The sequence below is a fragment of the Heterodontus francisci genome, chromosome 19 (genome assembly GCF_036365525.1).
Source record: "Heterodontus francisci isolate sHetFra1 chromosome 19, sHetFra1.hap1, whole genome shotgun sequence".
Classification (NCBI taxonomy): Eukaryota; Metazoa; Chordata; class Chondrichthyes; order Heterodontiformes; family Heterodontidae; genus Heterodontus; species Heterodontus francisci.
Window position 1 is genome coordinate 18631851 of NC_090389.1, and position 22306 is coordinate 18654156.

The window sequence follows — 22306 nt, forward strand, 5'->3', positions numbered from 1 at the left end:
GTTTTAAGGACTGTCTTAAAAGAGGAAAGGTAGAGAGGTGGAAAGGTTTAGGGAGGAAATTCGAGAGCTTAGGAAGCAGAAGGCATGGCCATTGGTGGAGTGATTAAAATTGGGGATACTCAAGAGGCCAGAATTAGATGAGCACAGATATCTCAAGAGGGTTGTGGGACTGCAGGAGATTATAGAGATAAGGAGGGTGGAGGCCATGGAGAGATTTGAAAACAAGGATGAGAATTTTAAAATCGATGTGTGGCTTGACCTGGAGCCAATGTAAGTCAGCGAGCACAGGGTGATTGGTCAATGGGACTTGGCAAAACCAGCAGAGTTTTGAATGACGCCAAGTTTATGGAGGGTGGAATGTGGGAGACTGGCCAGGAGTGCATTGGAATAGTCAAGTCTGGAGGTAAAAAAGGCATGGATGAGAGTTTGAGCGGCAGATGAGCTGAAGCAGAGGCAGTAGGGCGATGTTCCGAAGGTAGAAGTAGGTGGTCTTGGGGATGGTGTGGATATGTGGTCAGAAGCTCATCTCGGGGTCAAGTATGAGACCAAGGTTGCAAACAGTCTGGTTCAGCCTCAGGCAGTTGCCAGGGAGAGGGATGGAGTTGGTAGTTAGGGAACAGAGTTTATAGCAGTGACTTTAGTCTTCCCTATATTTAGTTAAGAGAACATTTCTGCTCATCTAGTACTGGGTGTCAGATAAGCAATCTGATAATTTAGCAACAGTGGAGAGTTGGGAGAGGTGGTGGTGAGGTAGAGCTGGGTGTCATCAGTGTACATGTGAACACTAACGCTTGCTTTCAGATGCTGTTGCCAAGGTCATTGCGCAAAAATATTTTCCTCCTGTCGCCTCTGGTTCTTTTGTCAATCATCTGTTAAAAGGAACCCAGGAAGGAAATAGCAGATGCTCGAAGGATCAATTTCAAATCCCCACTAGATACAGGCGAGGTACCAGAGGACTGGAGGTCTGCGAAAGTTGTACCATTGTTTAAAAAGGGTGTGAGAGATAGGGCAAAATAATTATAGGCTAGTCAGTCTGACCTCGATGGTGGGCAAATTATTAGAACCAATTCTAAGAAATAGGATAAACTGTCTCTTAGAAAGCACAGATTAATCAGGGATAATTAGCATGGATTTGTTAAGGGAAGGTCATGTCTTACTAACTTAATTGAATTTTTTGAGGAAGTAACAAGGCAGATTGATGAGGGCAGTACAGTGGATGTGGTCTACATGGATTTTAGTAAGGCATTTGACAAGGTCCCACATGGCAGACTGGTCAGAAAAGTTAAAACCCATGGGATACAGGGGAATGTGGCGAGTTGGATCCAAAATTGGCTCAGTGACAGGAAACAAAGGGTAATGGTCGACGGGCGTTTTTGCAAATGAAAGGCAGTTTCCAGTGGTGTTCCAGAGGGCTCAGTTGCTGTTTGTGGTATATATCAATGATTTGGACTTAAATGTGGGAGGCATGATTGGGAAGTTTGCAGATGACACAAAAATTGGCCATGTAGTTGATAGTGAAGAGGATAGCTGTAGACTCCAGAATGATATCAATGGTTTGGTTGAGTGGGTGGAGAAGTGGCAAATGGAATTCAATATGGAGAAGTGTGAGGTAATGCATTTGGGGAGGGTAAACAAAGCAAATGAATACTCAATGAACAGGAGGATATTGAGAGGGGTAGAAGAAGTGAGAGACCTTGGAGTGCATGTCCACAGGTCCCTGAAGGTGGCAGGACAGGTAGATAAAGTGGTGAAGAAGGCATATGGAATACTTTCCTTTATTGGCCGAGGTATAGAATACAAAAGTAGGATATAATGTTGGAACAGTATAAAACATTGGTTAGGCCACAGCTGGAGTATTGTGTACAGTTAAAATTTGCAGCTATGAGGAAAGATTGGATCGGCTAGGGTTGTTTTCTTTAGAACAGAGGAGGCAGAGGGGTGACTTAATTGAGGAGTACAAAATTATGAGGGGCCTGGATAGACAGGAAGGACCTGTTTCCCCTAGCGGAGAGATCAATTACCAGGGGTCACAGATTTAAGGTAATTGGTAGAAGGATTAGAGGGGACATGAGGAAAAACTTTTTCACTCAGAGGGTGGTGGGTGTCTGGAATTCACTGCCCGGATCGGTGGTGGAGGCAGAAACCCCCAACTCATTTAAGAGGTACCTGGACCTGCACCGGAAGTTTGTAACCTGCAAGGCTACGGACCAGGTGCTGAAAGGTGGGATTAGATTGGGCGGCTAGTTATTTCAGTCGGCGCAGACACTATGGGCTGAATGGCCTCTTTCTGTGCCGTAGCTTTTCTATGGTTGTATCTTAAATCTTTGCCCTCTAGTTATCAACCTTTAGTTATTAGAAACAGTTTCTCTTTATTCACTAAACCCATTATGACTTTAAACAACTCTCTCAATTTCCTCTTAGCCTTCTCTGCTCTAAAGAGAACAAACCTCAGCTTCTCCAATCTATGCATGTAGCTCATCTCCCATCCTGGAACCATTCTAGTAAAACTCTTCTGTACCTCACCAAAGGCTCATGTCTTACTGAAACTGTGGTGCACAGAATTGGACACAATAATCCAGCAGGGGCTGAACAAGTGTTTTAAATAGGTTTAGCATAACTTCCTGGCTTTTATACTGTCTCTTTATAAAGCACAGGATCTTATATGTTTTATTAACTGCTTTGTTAACCTGTCCTGCCACCTTCATACATTTGCACACAAACACCCCCAGTCTCTCTGTTCTTGCAGCGCCTTTAAAATCATACCATTTAGCTTGTATTGTCTCTCCCACGCTTCCTATCAAAATGTATCACCTCACCCTTTTCTGCGTTGAATTTCATCTGTCATGTGTTCACACATTCCACTAGCCTGTCCATATCCTCTTGAAGTTTTATTTTTAATCATTGATGAGATGTGGGCATCGCTGGCTAGACCAGCATTTATTGCCCATCCCTAATTGCCCTTGAGAAGGTTGTGGTGAGTCGCCTTCCTGAACCGCTGCAGTCCTAGGGGTGTAAGTACACCCACCGTGCTGTTAAGAAGGGAGTTCCAGGATTTTGACCCAGTGACAATGAGGGAACAGTGATATAGTTCCAAGTCAGGATGGTATGTGACTTGGAGGGGAATTTGCGGGTGGTGGTGTTCCCGTGCACTTGATGTCTTTGTCATTCTAGGTGGTAGAGGTCACTGTTTGGAAGGTGTTGTTGACGAAGCCTTGGCGAGTTGCTGCAGCGCATCTTCGAGATTGCGTACACTGCTGCCACTGTGCATTGGTGGTGGAGGGAGCGAATGTTTGTGGATGGGGTGCCACTCAAGCTGTCTTGGATGCTGACAAACTTCTTCAGTCTTATTGGAGTTGCACCCATCCAGGCAAGCAGAGAGTATTCCATCACACTTGTGCCTTCTTAGATGGTGGACAGGCTTTGGGGAGTTAGAAGGTGAGTTACTCGCTGCAGAATTCCCAGCTGCTGACCTGCTCTTGTCACCACAGTATTTATAGAGCTTTAAACTAAATAGTGGGAGGGAGGGTTCAGTTGCATGGAAAAACAGGAAGTTAAAGGAGAAGGTAGGAGTGCAGGTTAGTGGTGAGGCTGATTGTTACCAGAAAATAAAAGGGACAGAACCTGTGAACATCATCTTGCACCAAGGAATTGTACAACAGTAGGGAAATTTAATAATGGAACAAACTTAAAGGCTTTGTATCTGAATGCACGAAGCATTCAGAATAAAATAAATGAGTTAACAGTGCAAATAGAGACAAATGGGTATGATTTAGTGGTGATTACTGAGACGTGGTTGCAGGGAAGCCAGGTTTGGGAATTGAATATCCAAGGGTACTCAGTATTTCGGAAGGATAGACAGGAAGGAAAAGGAGGTGGTGTAGCTTTGTTAGTAAAGGAAGAGATCAGTGCTGCAGTGAGAAATGATATAGGCACTGGAGATCAAGGCACAGAATCAGTCTGGGTAGAAATAAGAAATGGCAAGGGAAAGAAGTCCCTAGTAGGAGTAATCTATAGGTCCCCAAACAGTAGTTCCACAGTGGGGCACAGTATAAACCAGGAAATACTGGGGGCTTGTAAGAAAGGTACGGCAATATTCATGGGTGATTTTAATATGTTTATAGACTGCATTCGTCAAATTGGCAAGGATAGCCTCGAGGGAGAGTTCATTGAATGTATTAGAGATTGTTTTTTGGAGCAATATGTTGTGGAACCAACCAGGGAGCAGGCTATTCTAGATTTGGTGTTGTGTAATGAGGTGGGATTAATTAATGATCTCATTGTTAAGGATCCTCTAGGGAAAGTGATCATAGCATGCTAGAATTTCAAATTCAGTTTGAGGGCGAGAAGCTGGAGTCCCACACGAGCGTTCTGGAGTTATACAAAGGTAATTATATAGGCATGAGGACAGATTTGGCCCTAGTGGACTGGGCAGGAAGACTACAAGGTAGGACAGTTGACGAGCAGTGGCAGATGTTTAAGGAGATATTCAATTTATCCCAACTAAAATATATTCCAGAGAGGAAGAAACTTTCTAGGAGGAGGAAAAAACATCCATGGCTAAGCAAGGAAGTTAAGGATAACATAAAGATAAAAACTAAGGCATACCATATTGCAAAGGTCAGTGGCAAGCTGAAAGATTGGGAAACTTTTAAAGATCAACAAAGGGTTACTAAAAAAGTAATAAAAAGAGCAAAGGTAAATTATGAAAGAAAACTAGCGTAAAATATAAAAATGGATAGCAAAAGCTTCTATAAGTATATAAAAGGGAAGAGAGTAGCTAAAGTGAATGTTGGTCCGTTGGAGGATGAGACTGAGGAGTTAATAGAAGGGAATGCAGAAATAGCAGAGACACTCAATCAGTATTTTGCTTCAGTTTTCATGGTGGAGGACACGAGTACCATCCCAATAGTAATCCAGAGTTTATAGAAAGGGAGGAACTTAGAACAATCATCATCACTAGAGAAAAGGTACTGAGCAAACTATTGGGGTTGAAGGCAGACAAGTCCCCAGGGCCTGATGGCCTACATCCTAGGGTCTTAAAGGAAGTGGTAGCGGAGATAGTGGATCCATTGGTTATAATATTCCAAACTTCTCTGGATATGGGAAAGGTTCCAATGGATTTGAACAAAGCTAATGTCACGCCCTTATTCAAAAAGGGAGGGAGGCAGAAAGTAGGAAACTATAGACCAGTTAGTTTAACATCTGTCGTTGGGAAATTGTTTGAATCCATTATTAAGGAAGTAATAACAGGATATTTAGAAAGTCAAAACGCAATCCATCAGAGTCGGCATGGTTTTATGAAGGGTAAATCGTGTTTGACTAATTTGCTAGAGTTCTTCGAAGATGTAACGAGCAAAGTGGATAATGGGGATCCTGTAGATGTAGTATATCTGGACTTCCAGAAGGCATTTGATAAGGTGCACCACAAAAGGTTAATACACAAGGTAAGTTCACATGAGGTTAGGGGTAATTTATTAGCTTGGATAGAGGATTGGCTAACTAACAGAAAACAGAGAGTCGGGTTAAATGTGTCTTTTTCTGGTTGGCAAGATGTAACTAGTGGGATGCCACAGGGTTCGGTCCTCGGGCCCCAACTATTTACAATCTATATAAATGACTTGGATGCAGGGATAGAAGGTACTAGCGCCAAATTTGCAGATCACCCTAAAATAGGTGGGATAGTAAGTCTATGATGTATGATGGCATGAAGAGAGCTCTTGGGCCAACCATCAAGAAGATCACCCCCCTCAAATCTAAATCGGGGGACATAATCACTGACCAACGCAAACAGATGGACCGCTGGGTTGAGCACTACCTAGAACTGTACTCCAGGGAGAATGCTGTCACTGAGACTGCCCTCAATGCAGCCCAGCCTCTACCAGTCATGGATGAGCTGGACATACAGCCAACCAAATCGGAACTCAGTGATGCCATTGATTCCCTAGCCAGCGGAAAAGCCCCTGGGAAGGACAGCATTACCCCTGAAATAATCAAGAGTGCCAAGCCTGCTATACTCTCAGCACTACATGAACTGCTATGCCTGTGCTGGGACGAGGGAGCAGTACCCCAGGACATGCGCGATGCCAACATCATCACCCTCTATAAAAACAAAGGTGACCGCGGTGACTGCAACAACTACCGTGGAATCTCCCTGCTCAGCATAGTGGGGAAAGTCTTTGCTCGAGTCGCTCTGAACAGGCTCCAGAAGCTGGCCGAGCGCGTCTACCCTGAGGCACAGTGTGGCTTTCGTGCAGAGAGATCGACTATTGACATGCTGTTCTCCCTTCGTCAGATACAGGAGAAATGCCGTGAACAACAGATGCCCCTCTACATTGCTTTCATTGATCTCACCAAAGCCTTTGACCTCGTCAGCAGACGTGGTCTCTTCAGACTACTAGAAAAGATCGGATGTCCACCAAAGCTACTAAGTATCATCACCTCATTCCATGACAATATGAAAGGCACAATTCAACATGGTGGCTCCTCATCAGAGCCCTTTCCTATCCTGAGTGGTGTGAAACAGGGCTGTGTTCTCGCACCCACACTTTTTGGGATTTTCTTCTCCCTGCTGCTTTCACATGCGTTCAAATCCTCTGAAGAAGGAATTTTCCTCCACACAAGATCAGGGGGCAGGTTGTTCAACCTTGCCCGTCTAAGAGCGAAGTCCAAAGTACGGAAAGTCCTCATCAGAGAACTCCTCTTTGCTGACGATGCTGCTTTAACATCTCACACTGAAGAATGCCTGCAGAGTCTCATCGACAGGTTTGCGTCTGCCTGCAATGAATTTGGCCTAACCATCAGCCTCAAGAAAACGAACATCATGGGGCAGGATGTCAGAAATGCTCCATCCATCAATATTGGCGACCACGCTCTGGAAGTGGTTCAAGAGTTCACCTACCTAGGCTCAACTATCACCAGTAACCTGTCTCTAGATGCAGAAATCAACAAGCGCATGGGTAAGGCTTCCACTGCTATGTTCAGACTGGCCAAGAGAGTGTGGGAAAATGGCGCACTGACACGGAACACAAAAGTCCGAGTGTATCAGGCCTGTGTCCTCAGTACCTTGCTCTACGGCAGCGAGGCCTGGACAACGTATGCCAGCCAAGAGCGACGTCTCAATTCATTCCATCTTCGCTGCCTTCGGAGAATACTTGGCATCAGGTGGCAGGACTATATCTCCAACACAGAAGTCCTTGAAGCGGCCAACATCCCCAGCTTATACACACTACTGAGTCAGCGGCGCTTGAGATGGCTTGGCCATGTGAGCCGCATGGAAGATGGCAGGATCCCCAAAGACACATTGTACAGCGAGCTCGCCACTGGTATCAGACCCACCGGCCGTCCATGTCTCCGTTATAAAGACGTCTGCAAACGCGACATGAAATCGTGTGACATTGATCACAAGTCGTGGGAGTCAGTTGCCAGCATTCGCCAGAGCTGGCGGGCAGCCATAAAGACAGGGCTAAATTGTGGCGAGTCGAAGAGACTTAGTAGTTGGCAGGAAAAAAGACAGAGGCGCAAGGGGAGAGCCAACTGTGTAACAGCCCCGACAAACAAATTTCTCTGCAGCACCTGTGGAAGAGCCTGTCACTCCAGAATTGGCCTTTATAGCCACTCCAGGCGCTGCTTCACAAACCACTGACCACCTCCAGGCGCGTATCCATTGTCTCTCGAGATAAGGAGGCCCAAAAGAAGTAAGTCGCAATAAAGAAATAAGAAATTTACAAATGGATATGGATAGGTTAGATAAATAGGCCAAAATTTGGCAGATGGATTTTAACGTGGATAAGTGTGAGGTTATCCATTTTGGTCGGAAGAATAGAAAGGCAAATTATTATCTAAATGGAGAGAAACTTCAGAGTGCTTCGGTGCAGCGGGATCTGGGTGTCTTCGTGCATGAATCGTAGAAAACTAGTTTGCAGGTACAGCAGGTAATAAGGAAGGCAAATGGAATTTTGGCATTTATTGCTAAAGGAATAGAGTATAAAAGTAGGGAAGTGTTGCTGCAACTGTACAAGGCATTGGTGAGACCGCACCTGGAGTATTGCGTACAGTTTTGGTCCCCTTACTTGAGAAAGGATGTAGTTGCATTGGAGGAAGTTCAGTGGAGGTTCACTAGATTGATTCCAGAGATGGGGGGGGGGGGGGGGGCGGGGGTTTGTCTTATGAAGAGAGATTGAGCAGTTTAGGCCTTTACTCTCTGGAGTTTAGAAGAATGAGAGATCTAATTGAGGTATATAAGATGATTAAGGGATTGACAAAGTAGACATAGAGAGGATGTTTCCTCTTGTGGGGCAATCTCGGTCATAGTTTTAGGATAAGGGGTAGCAGATTTAAGAGTTGAGGAGAAATTACTTCTCTCAAAGGGTCATGAATCTGTGGAATTCACTACCCCAGAGTGTGGTGGATGCCGGGACATTGGGTAAATTTGAGGAGATAGATTTTTAATTAGAAATGGGTTGAAGGGTTATGGAGAACGGGCAGGTAGGGAAGTGTTGAGGCCAAGATGAGATCAGCCATGATCGTATTGAATGGCGGAGCAGGCTCGAGGGGCTGAATTGCCTACTCCTGCTCCTAGTTCTTATGTGGCTGGTCCAGTTAAGTTTCTGGGCAACGGTGACCCCCAGGATGTTGATGATGTGGGATTTAGCAATGGTAATGTTATGTCAAGGGGAGATTGTCATTGCCTGGCATTTATGTGGCGTGAATATTACTTGCCACTTAAAAGCCCAAGCCTGAATGTTGTCCAGGTCTTGCTGCATGCAGACTGTCATAGAAGTGTTTTTTTCTCTGTGTAAAGACTAAGGGCGGGGCGGGGGAGGGTCTGTGTGCCTTTAAGACTGAGTGTGCGACCTGCAAGCTTGTTTCCAAAGCAATAGCAAAAAAGAGAGGTCACATGCCATATTGTATAAGTTTGTGTGTAAAGACTGGCTAGAACTGACAGTCCAGCAAAGCATGCCGTCCTTGAAGGAAGGATTTGTCTCTGTCAACAGAAAATCTATATTGGCCTACAGGCTGTGTTTCACCTAAAGAGGAAATGACCCCTGGAAAGGAATCTTTGCATTATTGGAGGTAGCAAATTCCTATTTACCCCTGTCTCGAAGAGGTCTCTACCTCAGGAGTGACCTTCTGTTGACTTTTCTGTTTCTGGGAGTTCTGGAATTCTCAGTAAAGTTTCCACTGTTACACTGCTAATTGAAAATCCAAATAGATCTGTTACTATACTCCTGACCTTATGATGGAGGGAAGGTCATTGATGAAGCAGCTTAAGACTGTTGGACCTAGGACACTACGCTGAGGAACTCTTGTCGTGATGTTCTGGGGTTGAGCTGATTGGCCTCCAACAACCACGACCATCTTCCTTTGTATTGGGTATGACTCCAACCAGTGGAGAGTTATCCCCGATTTCCAATGACTTCAATTTTACTAGGACTCCTTGCTGTCATACGAAATGGAGGAGTCTGTTGCATTGGCTGTAAGATATGATTATGAGTATGACAATGTCAGGCTGTTGCTTGACTAGTCTGTGGGGCAGCTCACCCAAATTTGCCACTAATTCCAGATGTAAGGGAGGAGGACTTTACAGAGTTGACTGGGATGGGTGTGCCTTTGTCGTTTGCAAATCCGTTTTATTATTCAAAGTGACTCCTGACAACACAGCAGCCCGCTGGCATCATCAGAGCGCTCCAAGCTGCACACGTGCAAATGGTCTCTGAAATGCTGTGCATGCGCAGCCTACGTCTTGCCTTGTCAGGAATAACTGGCGCATGCGCAGGAAAATGCTAAATGGTGCATACGCAGAAAAATGCTCCCCTCCCCTCCCCTCCCCCATCCCGCTCTCCAGCTGCCTGCTCCCCACTTCCCCCCCACTTCCCCCCCTCACTCTCTGGCCATTTGCTCCCCCACCCCCCAGACTCTAGGCTGCGGGCTGCTTCCCTCCTCTCGGCCATTCGCTCTGCCCAAAGAAGCAAAGGGGACCACGAGGAGTGACAGGGCGGTTGGAGCGAGTGGCCAAGAGGGGGGAAGTGGCCCACGACCTGGAGGAGTGAGCGGCCAGAGAGCGGGGTGGAGGGAAACGGGGAGCGAGCGGCTGGAGAGCAGGATGGCACTGAAACTTCAAAGCATTACGAAGGGTGTGCAGCACTGTTAGAGGTGCTGTCTTTCTGATGAGACCTTAAACAGCACAATGTTCTCCGTGCATCAAACATGTCCATTGTGTGCTGCCATGGGTTGAAGTTGTTTTTCTGTGATACATTGAGCAGCGCCATCTTTAATCCTGGCAGCTGTCTGAACATCGCAGACAGTAACGTTTAAGTGGATGAGGTTGCGTTTGCATATGTGCTAGTACAGCGCCACCTAGTGGTTGCATTGTCAGCAAATGCAGCCTTTATTATTAAACTTGTTCATAGTCGTTTGGTACAACTTGCTAGGCCACTTCAAAGAGAACTTGATCTGGAATCACATATTAGTGAGGCCTGTTAAGGACAATAGATTTCCTTCCATAAAGGACATTAGTGAACCTAAATTGATTTTTACATCAATCTGGTCATTTCATGGTTACCATTACAGATACTAGCATTTAATTCCATATTTCTATTTTACTTAACTGCATTTTAAGTTTAAATTTCCTATCTGCCATGATGGGATTTAAACTTCTGTCTCCAGATCATTAGTTAAGACATACAAAATAAGCACAGTAGGCCATTTGGGCCCTCGGGCTTGCTCCACCATTCAATACGATCATGACTGATCTGACTATAGCCTTAACTTCACTTTCCTGCCAACCCCCCCCCCCCCCCCCCCCCCCACCCCCCCCCCCCCCACCCATAACCCTTGTAGATCATAAATCTGTCTAACTCAGCCATGAATCTGAATTATTCAATGACTCAGCCTCCATTGCTCTCTGGGGTATAGAATTCCAAAGATTAACAACCCTCAGAAGAAATTCCTCACCTCTGTCTTAAACGGGAGATCGCTTATTTTGAAACTGTGCCCCGGTTCTGGATTCCCTCACAAGGGGAAACATCCCCTCAGAATCTTGTATGTTTCAATAAGATCACCTCTCATTCTTCTAAACTGAGTATAGACCCAACCTGCTGAACCTTTCCTCATAAGACACACCTTCATCCCAGGAGTCAACCTACTGAAACGTCTCTGAACTGCCTCCAATGCAAGTATATCCCTCCTTAAATAAGGAGACCAAAACTGTACACAGTTAATTTTCAGGCCTCTGCATAACCACAATGCTACCATTCCCAGGGGTATTACTATCTTCCTCTCTGTTTACTTCCAAATTTCATGTTATCTGCAAATTTTGAACTTGTGTGGTGTACCCCAAATCCAAGTCATTAATGTAGATCAATAACAGCATGGTGCTGGTACTGAACCCTGGCGAACACACTGTATACCTCCTTCCAGTCTGAAAAACAGCCATTTACAACTCTGCTATCCCTGAACCAATCTTGTATCCATGCTGTTACTGCCCATCTTATCCCATGCGCTTCAATTTTCCTCACAAGTCTGTTTGTGGTATTTTATCAAACAGCCTTTTAAAGTCCATATATATCAACTGCACTGCCTTCATCCACCCTCTCCATTACCTCATCAAAAACCTCAATCGAGTTAGTCAAACACAATTTGCCCTGAACAAATCTGTGCGACTCTCCTTTTATTAGACCATTCTTGTCCAAGTGGCTGTTATAATCTGGGAGAAAAGTGTTTCTAAAAATAACCCCACCATTGACATAAAACTGACTGGCTTTTAAGTGTCAGGTTTATCTTTCTCCCCCTTTCTGACCAAGGGTGTAGCATTCACAATCCCTCAGTCCTCCGGCACAATCCATGTATCCATGGAGGCTTGGAAGAGTGTGGCTAGCACCTCACAATTTCCACCCTTGCTTCCCTGAGCACCCTAGGATGCAACCCATCCAGGCCAGGTGACTTATCCTCTTTAAATACTGCCAGCTTTTCTTGCATCTCTCTATTTATTCCCTCCCCTTCCAGACACCGGTCAGTGTCCGATCCCTCCCCGTCCAGAGACCACTCAGTGTCCAACCCCTCTCCGCCCAGAGACTAGTCAGGGGAGGCGGTGGCATAATGTTAGTGTCACTGGACTAGTATTCCAGAGTCCAGGCTAATGCTCTGGGGACAGAGGTTCGAATCCTACCACGGCAGATGGTGAAATTCGATTTCAATTAATAAACCTGGAATTAAAAGCTAGTCTAATGATGACCATGAAACTATCATCGATTGTCGCTAATGTCCTTTAGGGAAGGAAATCTGCCATCCTTACCTGGTCTGGCCTACATGTGACTCCAGACCCACAGCAATGTCGTTGACTCTTAAATGCCCTAGCAAGCCACTCAGTTCAACGGCAATTAGGGATGGGCAATAAATGCTGGCCTAGCCAGTGACGCCCACATCTCACAAAAATTTTTTTTAAAACTCAGCCATCAGGGAGCATCTATTAGAGTAATCCTCACTCGTTCCACAATTCAGCGGTACCCCTGCACTGCTTACAGTCTTTGTTAGAAGGGCCACAACAAGTGTGTGTGTACAACATACATTTAATAACTGTGTTCAGATATTATATACAAAATATATACAAGAGTACACTGTGCAGATCTAAAAACAGTTAATGCTTACAATAAAACGGTGCCAAAATTCTCTTCAAAATTCACAGAAAGCCTTGTGCTGTGAAGACTGGTTCCACTTTAATTAGGCTCAGTAGGTGCGGTGTCAGCAGTGGCCTTGGCACCATTAATCAGTGATGTCTTCCACGGTTGAATTATCTTGCTGACACTGTTTGGGTTTGCACGTGAAGAATAGTCACTTACTGAAAAAGTATTGTTGGGGCAAGAGAAGACTGGTACCTGTGCCACAGGATTGAAAGTAAAACTCATCAAGCCACAAGGCAAAAGGTGGGAAATGGTGCTGCACAAGAATCAGTGCTGGGACAACAGTTATTAATTTACATAAATGACTTGGACTGGAATCAGAAGTACAATTTCAAAATTGGTGGACACCACCAATTTGGGGAGGGGGGCAGTGTAGTTAAACAGAGAAGGGTTATGATAAAATACAGGTAGACATTAATAAATGTGCAGAATGGGTGTGCAATTAGTAAGTGAACTTCAATATAGGTGTGAGGTAGCACATTTTGGTAGCAAGAATGAGGCCACATACTCCATGGAAAATAAGAGTCTAAATGGGGGTAGAGGAACAGAGAAATGGGGGTGGGTACAGCTACACAAATTATTAAAAGTAGTGACAAAGATTAATAAGGCCATTTTTAAAAAGCAAACAAAGCAGAATTGAAAAGTAGAGGTTATGTTAAACCTATACAGAACATTGGATAGACCATGCAGAATACTGCGCATTTCTGAGGGAAATCAGAACTAGAGCCATAAATATAGTCATTAATAAATCTAATAGAGAATTCAGGAGATCTCTCACCTGGTACAATCTCCTTCATGTGGAATGGTAGTGAGGCCCAGAAAACTGCAAGTCCAAATGGTATTAAATAATCCCCAGCTACTGTAGAAGCCACTGGCCACCAAACAACCTCATTCTGCTATTAATACAACTCGCCCATCAGAATAACCTTCTATTCCTTTATCCTTCATGAATTGATCTAGCTTCCCCTTAATTGCATCTATGCTTTTCACCTTCACTACTTCATGTGGTAGCAAGTTCCATTCTAACCACTCTACTCGTCACCCAGTGGATCTGCGTGGATCTGCAGCCAATTCTGTCCTCTCAAGGAATAAACTGTAAATTGGCTTCTCAGAGACTATGCTCAAGATTTCCACCACCCCCAGCTACTACTCACCCTCTGGATCCCGTCCCCCTCTCTCTAGCTCACTGGTACCAGGGTCAACTGTAGCTCCCCTACTATTGCCCAACGTTGAGATGAGCTAGCTCACCAGATGGAAGACAGAGTCTGGGACCTTGCTGACATACAGATACACCAAGTGCTGTATTCACCTGCAGAACTATCAAGAGAGACAAGAGGATCATTCTGTGCAAGGGAATAATTAGTTTGGTGATTCAAAAAATAAATTGTTTGGTCCAGGAAACAGAAAGATGAAGAAAACTCAAAATCTACTGTACAATAAAGATCTAAGCAATTAGTCAATCAGATGACAGTCTTGTTCACAGCTTTTTGTCACAATCACACTGGGCAGTCACTGTTCATACACCACATTTTAAACAACTGGGTGTAGTCCATTCTGCTCACGTATATAGATTAGGACGTTTGCAGCTTGGCTATACACGAATCTCGATTTGGGGAGGTTGAGGGGATGGGAAAAGAAAGATGGAGGTAGCTCAAAGTCACTCCATGTTAGTCAGCTTCCAAATTCTCCTCCGTTTCAGCCAGCTGCTGCTGAAGTCGCTGAAGATCTTTCAGGACCTGTGGCTGATCCTCCAAATCATCGTAAAGCGATCCAACAATCTCCAGGTTCCTGTAATCCTCTCGTCTCACAAGGCTCCGCACCACTTGCAGACACCGGTCTTTTAGTGTATAAACTGAACAAAGGAAATGCAACATCTGAGCTTTGATGCAAAGTAGTAGCTGAGTTTGCTCAACTAAAATTTAACAAAAAGTTGTACAGTTTAAATCAAATTCTTCTCAACCAAATATTCCGTGTTGCATTTCTATAGCGACTTTCATGACCTCAGGACATCGCAAAGCACGTTACAGCCAATGAAGTATTTCTGAACTGTAGTCACTGCTGAAATGTAGAAAACGCAGTAGCCAAACTGTACATCAAACTCCCACAAACAGTAATGAAATAAATGACTAGATCATCTGTTTCAGGTATTGGTTGAGGGATCAATATTGTCCAGGACACCATGGAAAAACCCTCGGTTCTTCTTTGAAATAGAGTGGTGCTTGGGTATAGAGTGTGACGACGGGAGCTTGGTGAGTGACGGGATCTTAAGGGTTAATCTCTCTCTGAAGTCTAGTTTTTGTTTACATTTAGCAATTAGCTAAAAATTACCGTTTAAGTTAAGAGGCAAGTTAAGTTTCTTGCAGTCTTAAACAGGGATATGCAAGCTCTGACAGCAGCAGTAGCTAATCAATTAGGTAGCTAGCTTAAATTGGTTTCTGAGTTCTAGCAGAGCTGACGCATCATTGTTTTTCAGACAGTATAAATACAGGGGTCTCTGAATTTTGCTTGAGTGCACAGAACGTGAAGAAGGGAGCTTAGTGAGTGAGGGAGTTCATTGAAGAGGGGAACTATAAATTAAGAAAAATAAATTTAATTAACACAATAAAGGTGGCAGGACAGGCGATGTATTGCAGCTGCAGCATGTGGGAGCTCCTGGATGCCACAGCAATTCTTGGCAACCACATCTGTAGTAAGTATCTGTGGCTTGAGGAGCTTCGGCTCAGAGTTAATGAGCTGGAGACATTGCGCTGCATCAGGGAGGGGGAAAGACAGAAAGCTGGAAAAAGGAGGTGGGGTAACTTAATTAAAGAGGGCATTAGTACTGTAGTGAGAGATGAACTTAGTTCTAAAGATGAAGACATAGAATCAGTTTAGGTGGAACTAAGAAACAGCAAGGTGCAGAAACCATTGATGGGAATTGTTTATAGGCCACTATACAGCAGTGGTAATAACAGTATAAATCAGGAAATTAGAGTTGCATGGAACAAGGGTAATACAATAATCATGGTGGATTTCGATCTACATGTTGACTGGGTAAACTTTATCAGTACTAATGTTGTGGAGGACAAATTCTTGGAATGTATGTGAGCTGGTTTTCTGGAGCAGTATGTTGAGGAACCAATTAGGAACGGGCTATTTTAGATCTAGAATTGTGCAATGTGAAAAGGGCTAATTAATAAACTTCTTGTAAAGGAGCCTTTAGGAAACATTGACCATAATATGATTGAACTACATCACTTTCAAATTTAATGTAAAATTCCATCAGAAACTAGGGTGTTAAATCTAGCCAAAGGAAACTATGACAGTATGATGGGAAAATCGGTTATGGTGGATTGGGAAACTATGTTAAAAGGTATGACAGTAGACAGGCAATGGCTAACATTTAAAGAATTAATACATAGTTTACAACAAAAATACATTCCTTTAATGCACAAAAACCCAGCAAGGAAAGTGTTCCAAACGTGGCTAACGGAAGAAATCAAGGATTGTATTGGAGCAAAGGAAGAAGTGTATAAAGTTGCCAAGAAAAATGGTAAACCTGAGAATTGGGAGCATTTTAGAATTCTGCAAAGGAGAACCAAGAAAAAGATTAAGAAAGGGAAAATAGAATGAGAGAAATCTAGTGGACTGGCATAAAAACGGATTATAAAAGCTTCTATAAGGTATGTAAAAAGGAAAAGATTAGTAAAAACAAATGTGAGTCCATTACGAGCAGAGTCAGGAGAATTTATAATGACGAATAAGGAAATGGCAGAGAAGCTATACAAATATTTTGTGTCTGTCTACACAGAGGAAAATACTAAAAACCTCTCAAATAATGGAGAATCAAGGGACTAGTGTAAATGAGAAACTGCAAGATATTAGTTAGTAAAAAAAAAAGTACTAAAGAAATGATTGGGGCTTAAAGTAGATAAATCCCCTGGACCTGATGATCTACATCCCAGAGTGTTGCAAGAGGTGGCTGTAGAGATAATAGATGCATTGGTGGTCACCTTTCAAACTTCGAAAGACTCTGGAATGGTTCCTGCAGATTGGAAGGGAGCAAATGCAACCCCACTATTTAAGAAAGGAAGCGAGAGAGAAAACAGGGAACTACAGACCTGTTAGTCTAACATCAGTCGTAGGGAAAATGCTAGAATCTACAATAAATTTGTATGTACTGCAGACCTGTCCATAAAGTACCAGGGAGCAGGCATCTTCACTCCCTTCCGTGCACTGCTCGAGGCAGCCATTTGCTGGGTTACTATTCGCCAAGCATTGGCACTTCTACAGTAATTTACCCAAAGTGGCCATTCTCAACATCAAAGCCTCTGCAGGGAGTCTTGTAAAGGGAAGCAGGCAGAAGGGAGAGGCCATCCGACTGTGAGGCATATCACAGCCAAATCTAATATTACCCTCACCCAGCAGTGATAGCAATCAGCGAGAGGTAACGCCAGCTAAATTTCCCTTCCTGCACCAGGGCATTGAAGACAAGCGCAGCATCCCAAACGAGACTGGCTAATTCAACATAAACTGGGAATGGAATGTGATGTTTATGGCACAATGCTACAGCAGGCACCACCTTCGCCATTGAGTCATTGTGTGGGGTAGGGTGGGGTTGTGGTAGAAGCAGCTTGTAACAATGCTTCCATGCCCATGGGTACTTTCCTTTTTGCAGGCAGCCAGTTACCTGGTATGGTGATATTAACCATGATGTACCGAGGTTCTCCAACTTCATTAACCTGCCCAGGGGGTGGTACAAAGACCTCGTGCCCGTTGACAAGGAGCCGGTCATCAGAAACTGCATCACGGAACATCCAAGGGTGGCCTGAACAATAACATATTAGGCAGATAAAGCAGTGCAATACTTGAAAACGGTGAACCTCTCAAAACAGGAGAAACCTCCCCCCACCTCAAACCACCCTCAATACCCCCATCCCCCCACCTCAAACCACTCTCAATACCCCCATCCCCCCACCTCAAACCACTCTCAATACCCCCATCCCCCCACCTCAAACCACTCTCAATACCCCCATCCCCCCACCTCAAACCACTCTCAATACCCCCATCCCCCCACCTCAAACCACTCTCAATACCCCCATCCCCCCACCTCAAACCACTCTCAATACCCCCATCCCCCCACCTCAAACCACCCTCAATACCCCCATCCCCCCACCTCAAACCACTCTCAATACCCCCATCCCCCCACCTCAAACCACTCTCAATACCCCCATCCCCCCACCTCAAACCACCCTCAATACCCCCATCCCCCCACCTCAAACCACTCTCAATACCCCCATCCCCCCACCTCAAACCACCCTCAATACCCCCAACCCCCACCTCAAACAACCCTCAACATCCCCAATCCCCACCTCAAACAACCCTCAACATCCCCAATCCCCACCTCAAACAACCCTCAACATCCCCAACCCCCACCTCAAACAACTTTCAATACCCCCACCTCAAACCACCCTCAACACCCCCAACTCAAACCACCTGGAATCCCCCTAACGCAATACCAACCGCAATACCCCCAACCCCAAATCACCCTCAATATCCCCAACCCCCTGCCTCAAACCACCCTCAATACCCCATCCCACCTCAAGCCACCCTCAATATCCCCAACCCCCCACCTGAAACCACCCTCAATACCCCCAACCCCCACCTCAAACAACCCTCAACATCCATAACCCCCATCTCAAACCACCCTTCAAACAACTTTCAATACCCTCACCTCAAACCACCCTCAGTACCCCCAACTCAAACCACCTGGAATCCCCCCCAACACCAAACCAACCACAATACCCCCAACCCCAAATCACCCTCAATATCCCCAACCCACTGCCTCAAAGCACCCTCAATATCCCCAACCCCCTGCCTCAAACCACCCTCAACACCCCCAACTCAAACCACCTGGAATCCCCCCAACACCAAACCAACCACAAATCACCCTCAATATCCCCAACCCCCTGCCTCAAACCACCCTCAATATCCCCAACCCCCCACCTCAAACCACCCTCAATACCTCCCAATCGCACACCTCAAAATCCCCAACCCCCTGCCTCAAACCACCCTCAATACCCCCAATTATGGGCGGCACAGTGGCTAGCACCACAGCCTCACAGCTCCAGCGACCCGGGTTCAATTCTGGGTACTGCCTGTGTGGAGTTTGCAAGTTCCCCCTGTGTCTGCATGGGTTTTCTCCGGGTGCTCCGGTTTCCTCCCACAAGCCAAAAGACTTGCAGGTTGGTAGGTAAATTGGCCATTATAAATTGCCCCTAGTATAGGTAGGTAGTAGGGAAATATAGGGACAGGTGGGGATGTGGTAGGAATATGGGATTAGTGTAGTATTAGTATAAATGGGTGGTTGATGGTCGGCACAGACTCGGTGGGCTGAAGGGCCTGTTTCAGTGCTGTATCTCTAAACTAAACTAAACCACCTGCCTCAAACCACCCTCATTATCCCCAACCCCCCCACCTCAAACCACCCTCATTATCCCCAACCCCCCCACCTCAAACCACCCTCATTATCCCCAACCCCCCACCTCAAACCACCCTCATTATCCCCAACCCCCCCACCTCAAACCACCCTCATTATCCCCAACCCCCCCACCTCAAACCACCCTCAATACCCCCATCCCCCCACCTCAAACCACTCTCAATACCCCCATCCCCCCACCTCAAACCACCCTCAATACCCCCATCCCCCCACCTCAAACCACCCTCAATACCCCCAACCCCCACCTCAAACAACCCTCAACATCCCCAATCCCCACCTCAAACAACCCTCAACATCCCCAATCCCCACCTCAAACAACCCTCAACATCCCCAACCCCCACCTCAAACAACTTTCAATACCCCCACCCCAAACCACCCTCAACACCCCCAACTCAAACCACCTGGAATCCCCCTAACGCAATACCAACCGCAATACCCCCAACCCCAAATCACCCTCAATATCCCCAACCCCAAATCACCCTCAATATCCCCAACCCCCTGCCTCAAACCACCCTCAATACCCCATCCCACCTCAAGCCACCCTCAATATCCCCAACCCCCCACCTGAAACCACCCTCAATACCCCCAACCCCCACCTCAAACAACCCTCAACATCCATAACCCCCATCTCAAACCACCCTTCAAACAACTTTCAATACCCTCACCTCAAACCACCCTCAGTACCCCCAACCCCCCCACCTCAAACCACCCTCATTATCCCCAACCCCCCCACCTCAAACCACCCTCATTATCCCCAACCCCCCCACCTCAAACCACCCTCATTTTCCCCAACCCCCCCACCTCAAACCACCCTCATTATGCCCAACCCCCCCACCTCAAACCACCCTCATTATCCCCAACCCCCCCCACCTCAAACCACCCTCATTATCCCCAACCCCCCCCACCTCAAACCACCCTCATTATCCCCAACCCCCCCCACCTCAAACCACCCTCATTATCCCCAACCCCCCCACCTCAAACCACCCTCATTATCCCCAACCCCCCCCACCTCAAACCACCCTCATTATCCCCAACCCCCCCACCTCAAACCACCCTCATTATCCCCAACCCCCCCACCTCAAACCACCCTCATTATCCCCAACCCCCCCACCTCAAACCACCCTCAATACCCCCACCTCAAACTACCCTCAGTATCGCCAACCCAACCTCCTCCCCGTTTACTCCCTCCCCTCCGCCTCCTCCCTCTTGACCCCCTCCCCATTTATCGCCCCCCTTCTTCACACCCCCTCCCCCACGATCCCCAGCCGTCTGTTCCTTCCTCACCCAGGAAGGTGTTCATCCTGCGGCCGCTCTGAGCCGCCATCTTGGCATAGGGGACGGGCTCCCCGCGGTAGTTGATCCAGACGGGCCGGACACTGCGGCCTGTGCAGTTACAGAAAGTGACGAAGGAGCGCTCCCGGTTGTGGTAAGAGCGGAGCCGGCCCACACCATCGGCCGCCTGAAGCTTCACATTCTCCGGCATTGCTCCAGCATCCAGCCACTCCCTGAGCCACTCAAAACAGACTGAACCCGCCTTGGCCTGGATTGGCCGGAACCGCTCATTCGCAAGTAATTGCCTCACTGATTGGCTGAACCCGCTGTCAATCGGTGGCATGGTAGTCCTGATTGACGGTTACTACAGTGATTTTTTCTCTGCGTGTGGGTTCTAAATGTTGATAGGTCAACAGCTACGTCAATCACAATTCTGCTGTTTAATTGGATCGAGCTTTCGGTATCCCGCCTCCTCAGGAGGGTCAGAGCTCACTGACAATATTTCTGTGGTATGCTGAATCCCAAACTCTCTTCATTCAGGCCTATTCGTCTAACCTCTGTTGTGGGAAGTTACTAACATCTATAAGGAAAACAGAAAATGCTGGAAATATTCAACAGGTCTGGCAGATTTCTGACGATGGATCATCGACCTGAAATGTTAACACTATTTACCCCCTTTACCCCCCTTCCACCCCCCCCACCCCCGTCCCCTTCCCTACTCCACCCTCTCAGCTCACCCCCTCACAACCCCGTCCCAGCCCGCCCCCCCCCCCGCACCATCTTCACCCCGCACCCCCTTCCCCTGCACCCCCCCCACCCCCTCCCTCTACCCCTCCCCCTTGCATCCCCTCCTCCCACCGGCACCATCCTACACCTGTGTAGGGGCCCCAACAACCCCACTGCCTTGTGGGCGTCTCGGGAGAGACCAAGGCTAAGGGAGTAAACCCTAACAGAAAATCCGGAGCGGAACCCCGTAGGCGGTCATGTGTCACCTTTGGCATGTTTCCGGCAGTTCCTGCAGCCATACTGGTGCCAAACGTCGTGTCCTGCACTCCTTTGGACCCCACCAGATAGGCCGAGAGGGGGGTTTTGACGACTGGGCAACTCTCAACCTCCATAAATTTGCCCAGGCATGCGCCATGGAGAGGTCACTCCATAGTTGCCTCACAGCGACTGAAACAACACGGAAGGCAGCAGTTACGGGTTATAAGTCCAGATAAATTGGCGTAGAAACTGGGCGCCACGGGTTGCCTTTGTCGGTGGGAGAGGTCATTGCACCTCACTGGACAGCTACCGCCCGCCTCAAACCGGGCAGCCCCCGGTCAATAAGGTTCTGTCCCGCCACAGTCTGCCTGCTTCAATGGGTGCTTGGAGCTCAGGGTCATTGCCCGAAAGGTGGACTGATACACCGCACCAAACAACATGAAAAAAGGAAAGAAGGTACCAGCCCTTCGCTTTGCAAGCTGGAACGTCAGAACTATGTGTCCTGGCCTGTCGGAAGACCTTACACAAATCAACGATTCTCGGAAGACCGCCATCATTAACAACGAGCTCAGTAGACTCAATGTGGACATTGCAGCACTTCAGGAGACTCGCCTCCCCGCGAGTGGCTCTCTAGCAGAGCAAGACTACACCTTCTTCTGGCAGGGCAGGGATCCTGAAGAACCAAGACAGCATGGAGTGGGCTTCGCCATCAGAAACTCCTTGCTCAGCATGATAGAGCCTCCCTCAAATGGCTCGGAACGCATACTGTCCATCCGACTGCTCACCACCTCTGGTCCAGTACACCTACTCAGCATCTATGCTCCAACACTCTGTTCCGCACCTGAAGCTAAAGACCAGTTCTATGAACAACTCCATAACATCATTAGCAGCATCC

At 46.7% G+C, this 22306-nt stretch overlaps 1 protein-coding gene across 1 annotated transcript; it reads right to left on the reverse strand.

Annotated features, from left to right (window-relative positions):
- Positions 1 to 12550: 12550 nt before the first annotated feature.
- Positions 12551 to 20785, reverse strand: vhl (von Hippel-Lindau tumor suppressor). The gene is made up of 3 exons (XM_068051419.1): positions 20440 to 20785; positions 17347 to 17484; positions 12551 to 14529 (listed from the first exon to the last, which is right to left on the reverse strand). Exons 1-3 carry the CDS (start codon positions 20768 to 20770, stop codon positions 14345 to 14347), a joined length of 654 nt encoding a protein of 217 aa, XP_067907520.1. The 5' UTR covers positions 20771 to 20785; the 3' UTR covers positions 12551 to 14344.
- Between the last annotated feature and the right edge of the window lie 1521 nt (positions 20786 to 22306).

Bases quoted from the DNA above. Each gene is read 5' to 3' on its own strand.
- vhl (XM_068051419.1), bottom strand. From the start codon at position 20,770: ATGCCACCGATTGACAGCGGGTTCAGCCAATCAGTGAGGCAATTACTT. The intron at 17,485-20,439 runs GTGAGGAAGGAA...GTTATTGTTCAG, and splicing joins CAGGATGAACACCTTCCTGG to GCCACCCTTGGATGTTCCGT. The intron at 14,530-17,346 runs GTAACTGGCTGC...TCCTTTGTTCAG, and splicing joins GGTTAATATCACCATACCAG to TTTATACACTAAAAGACCGG.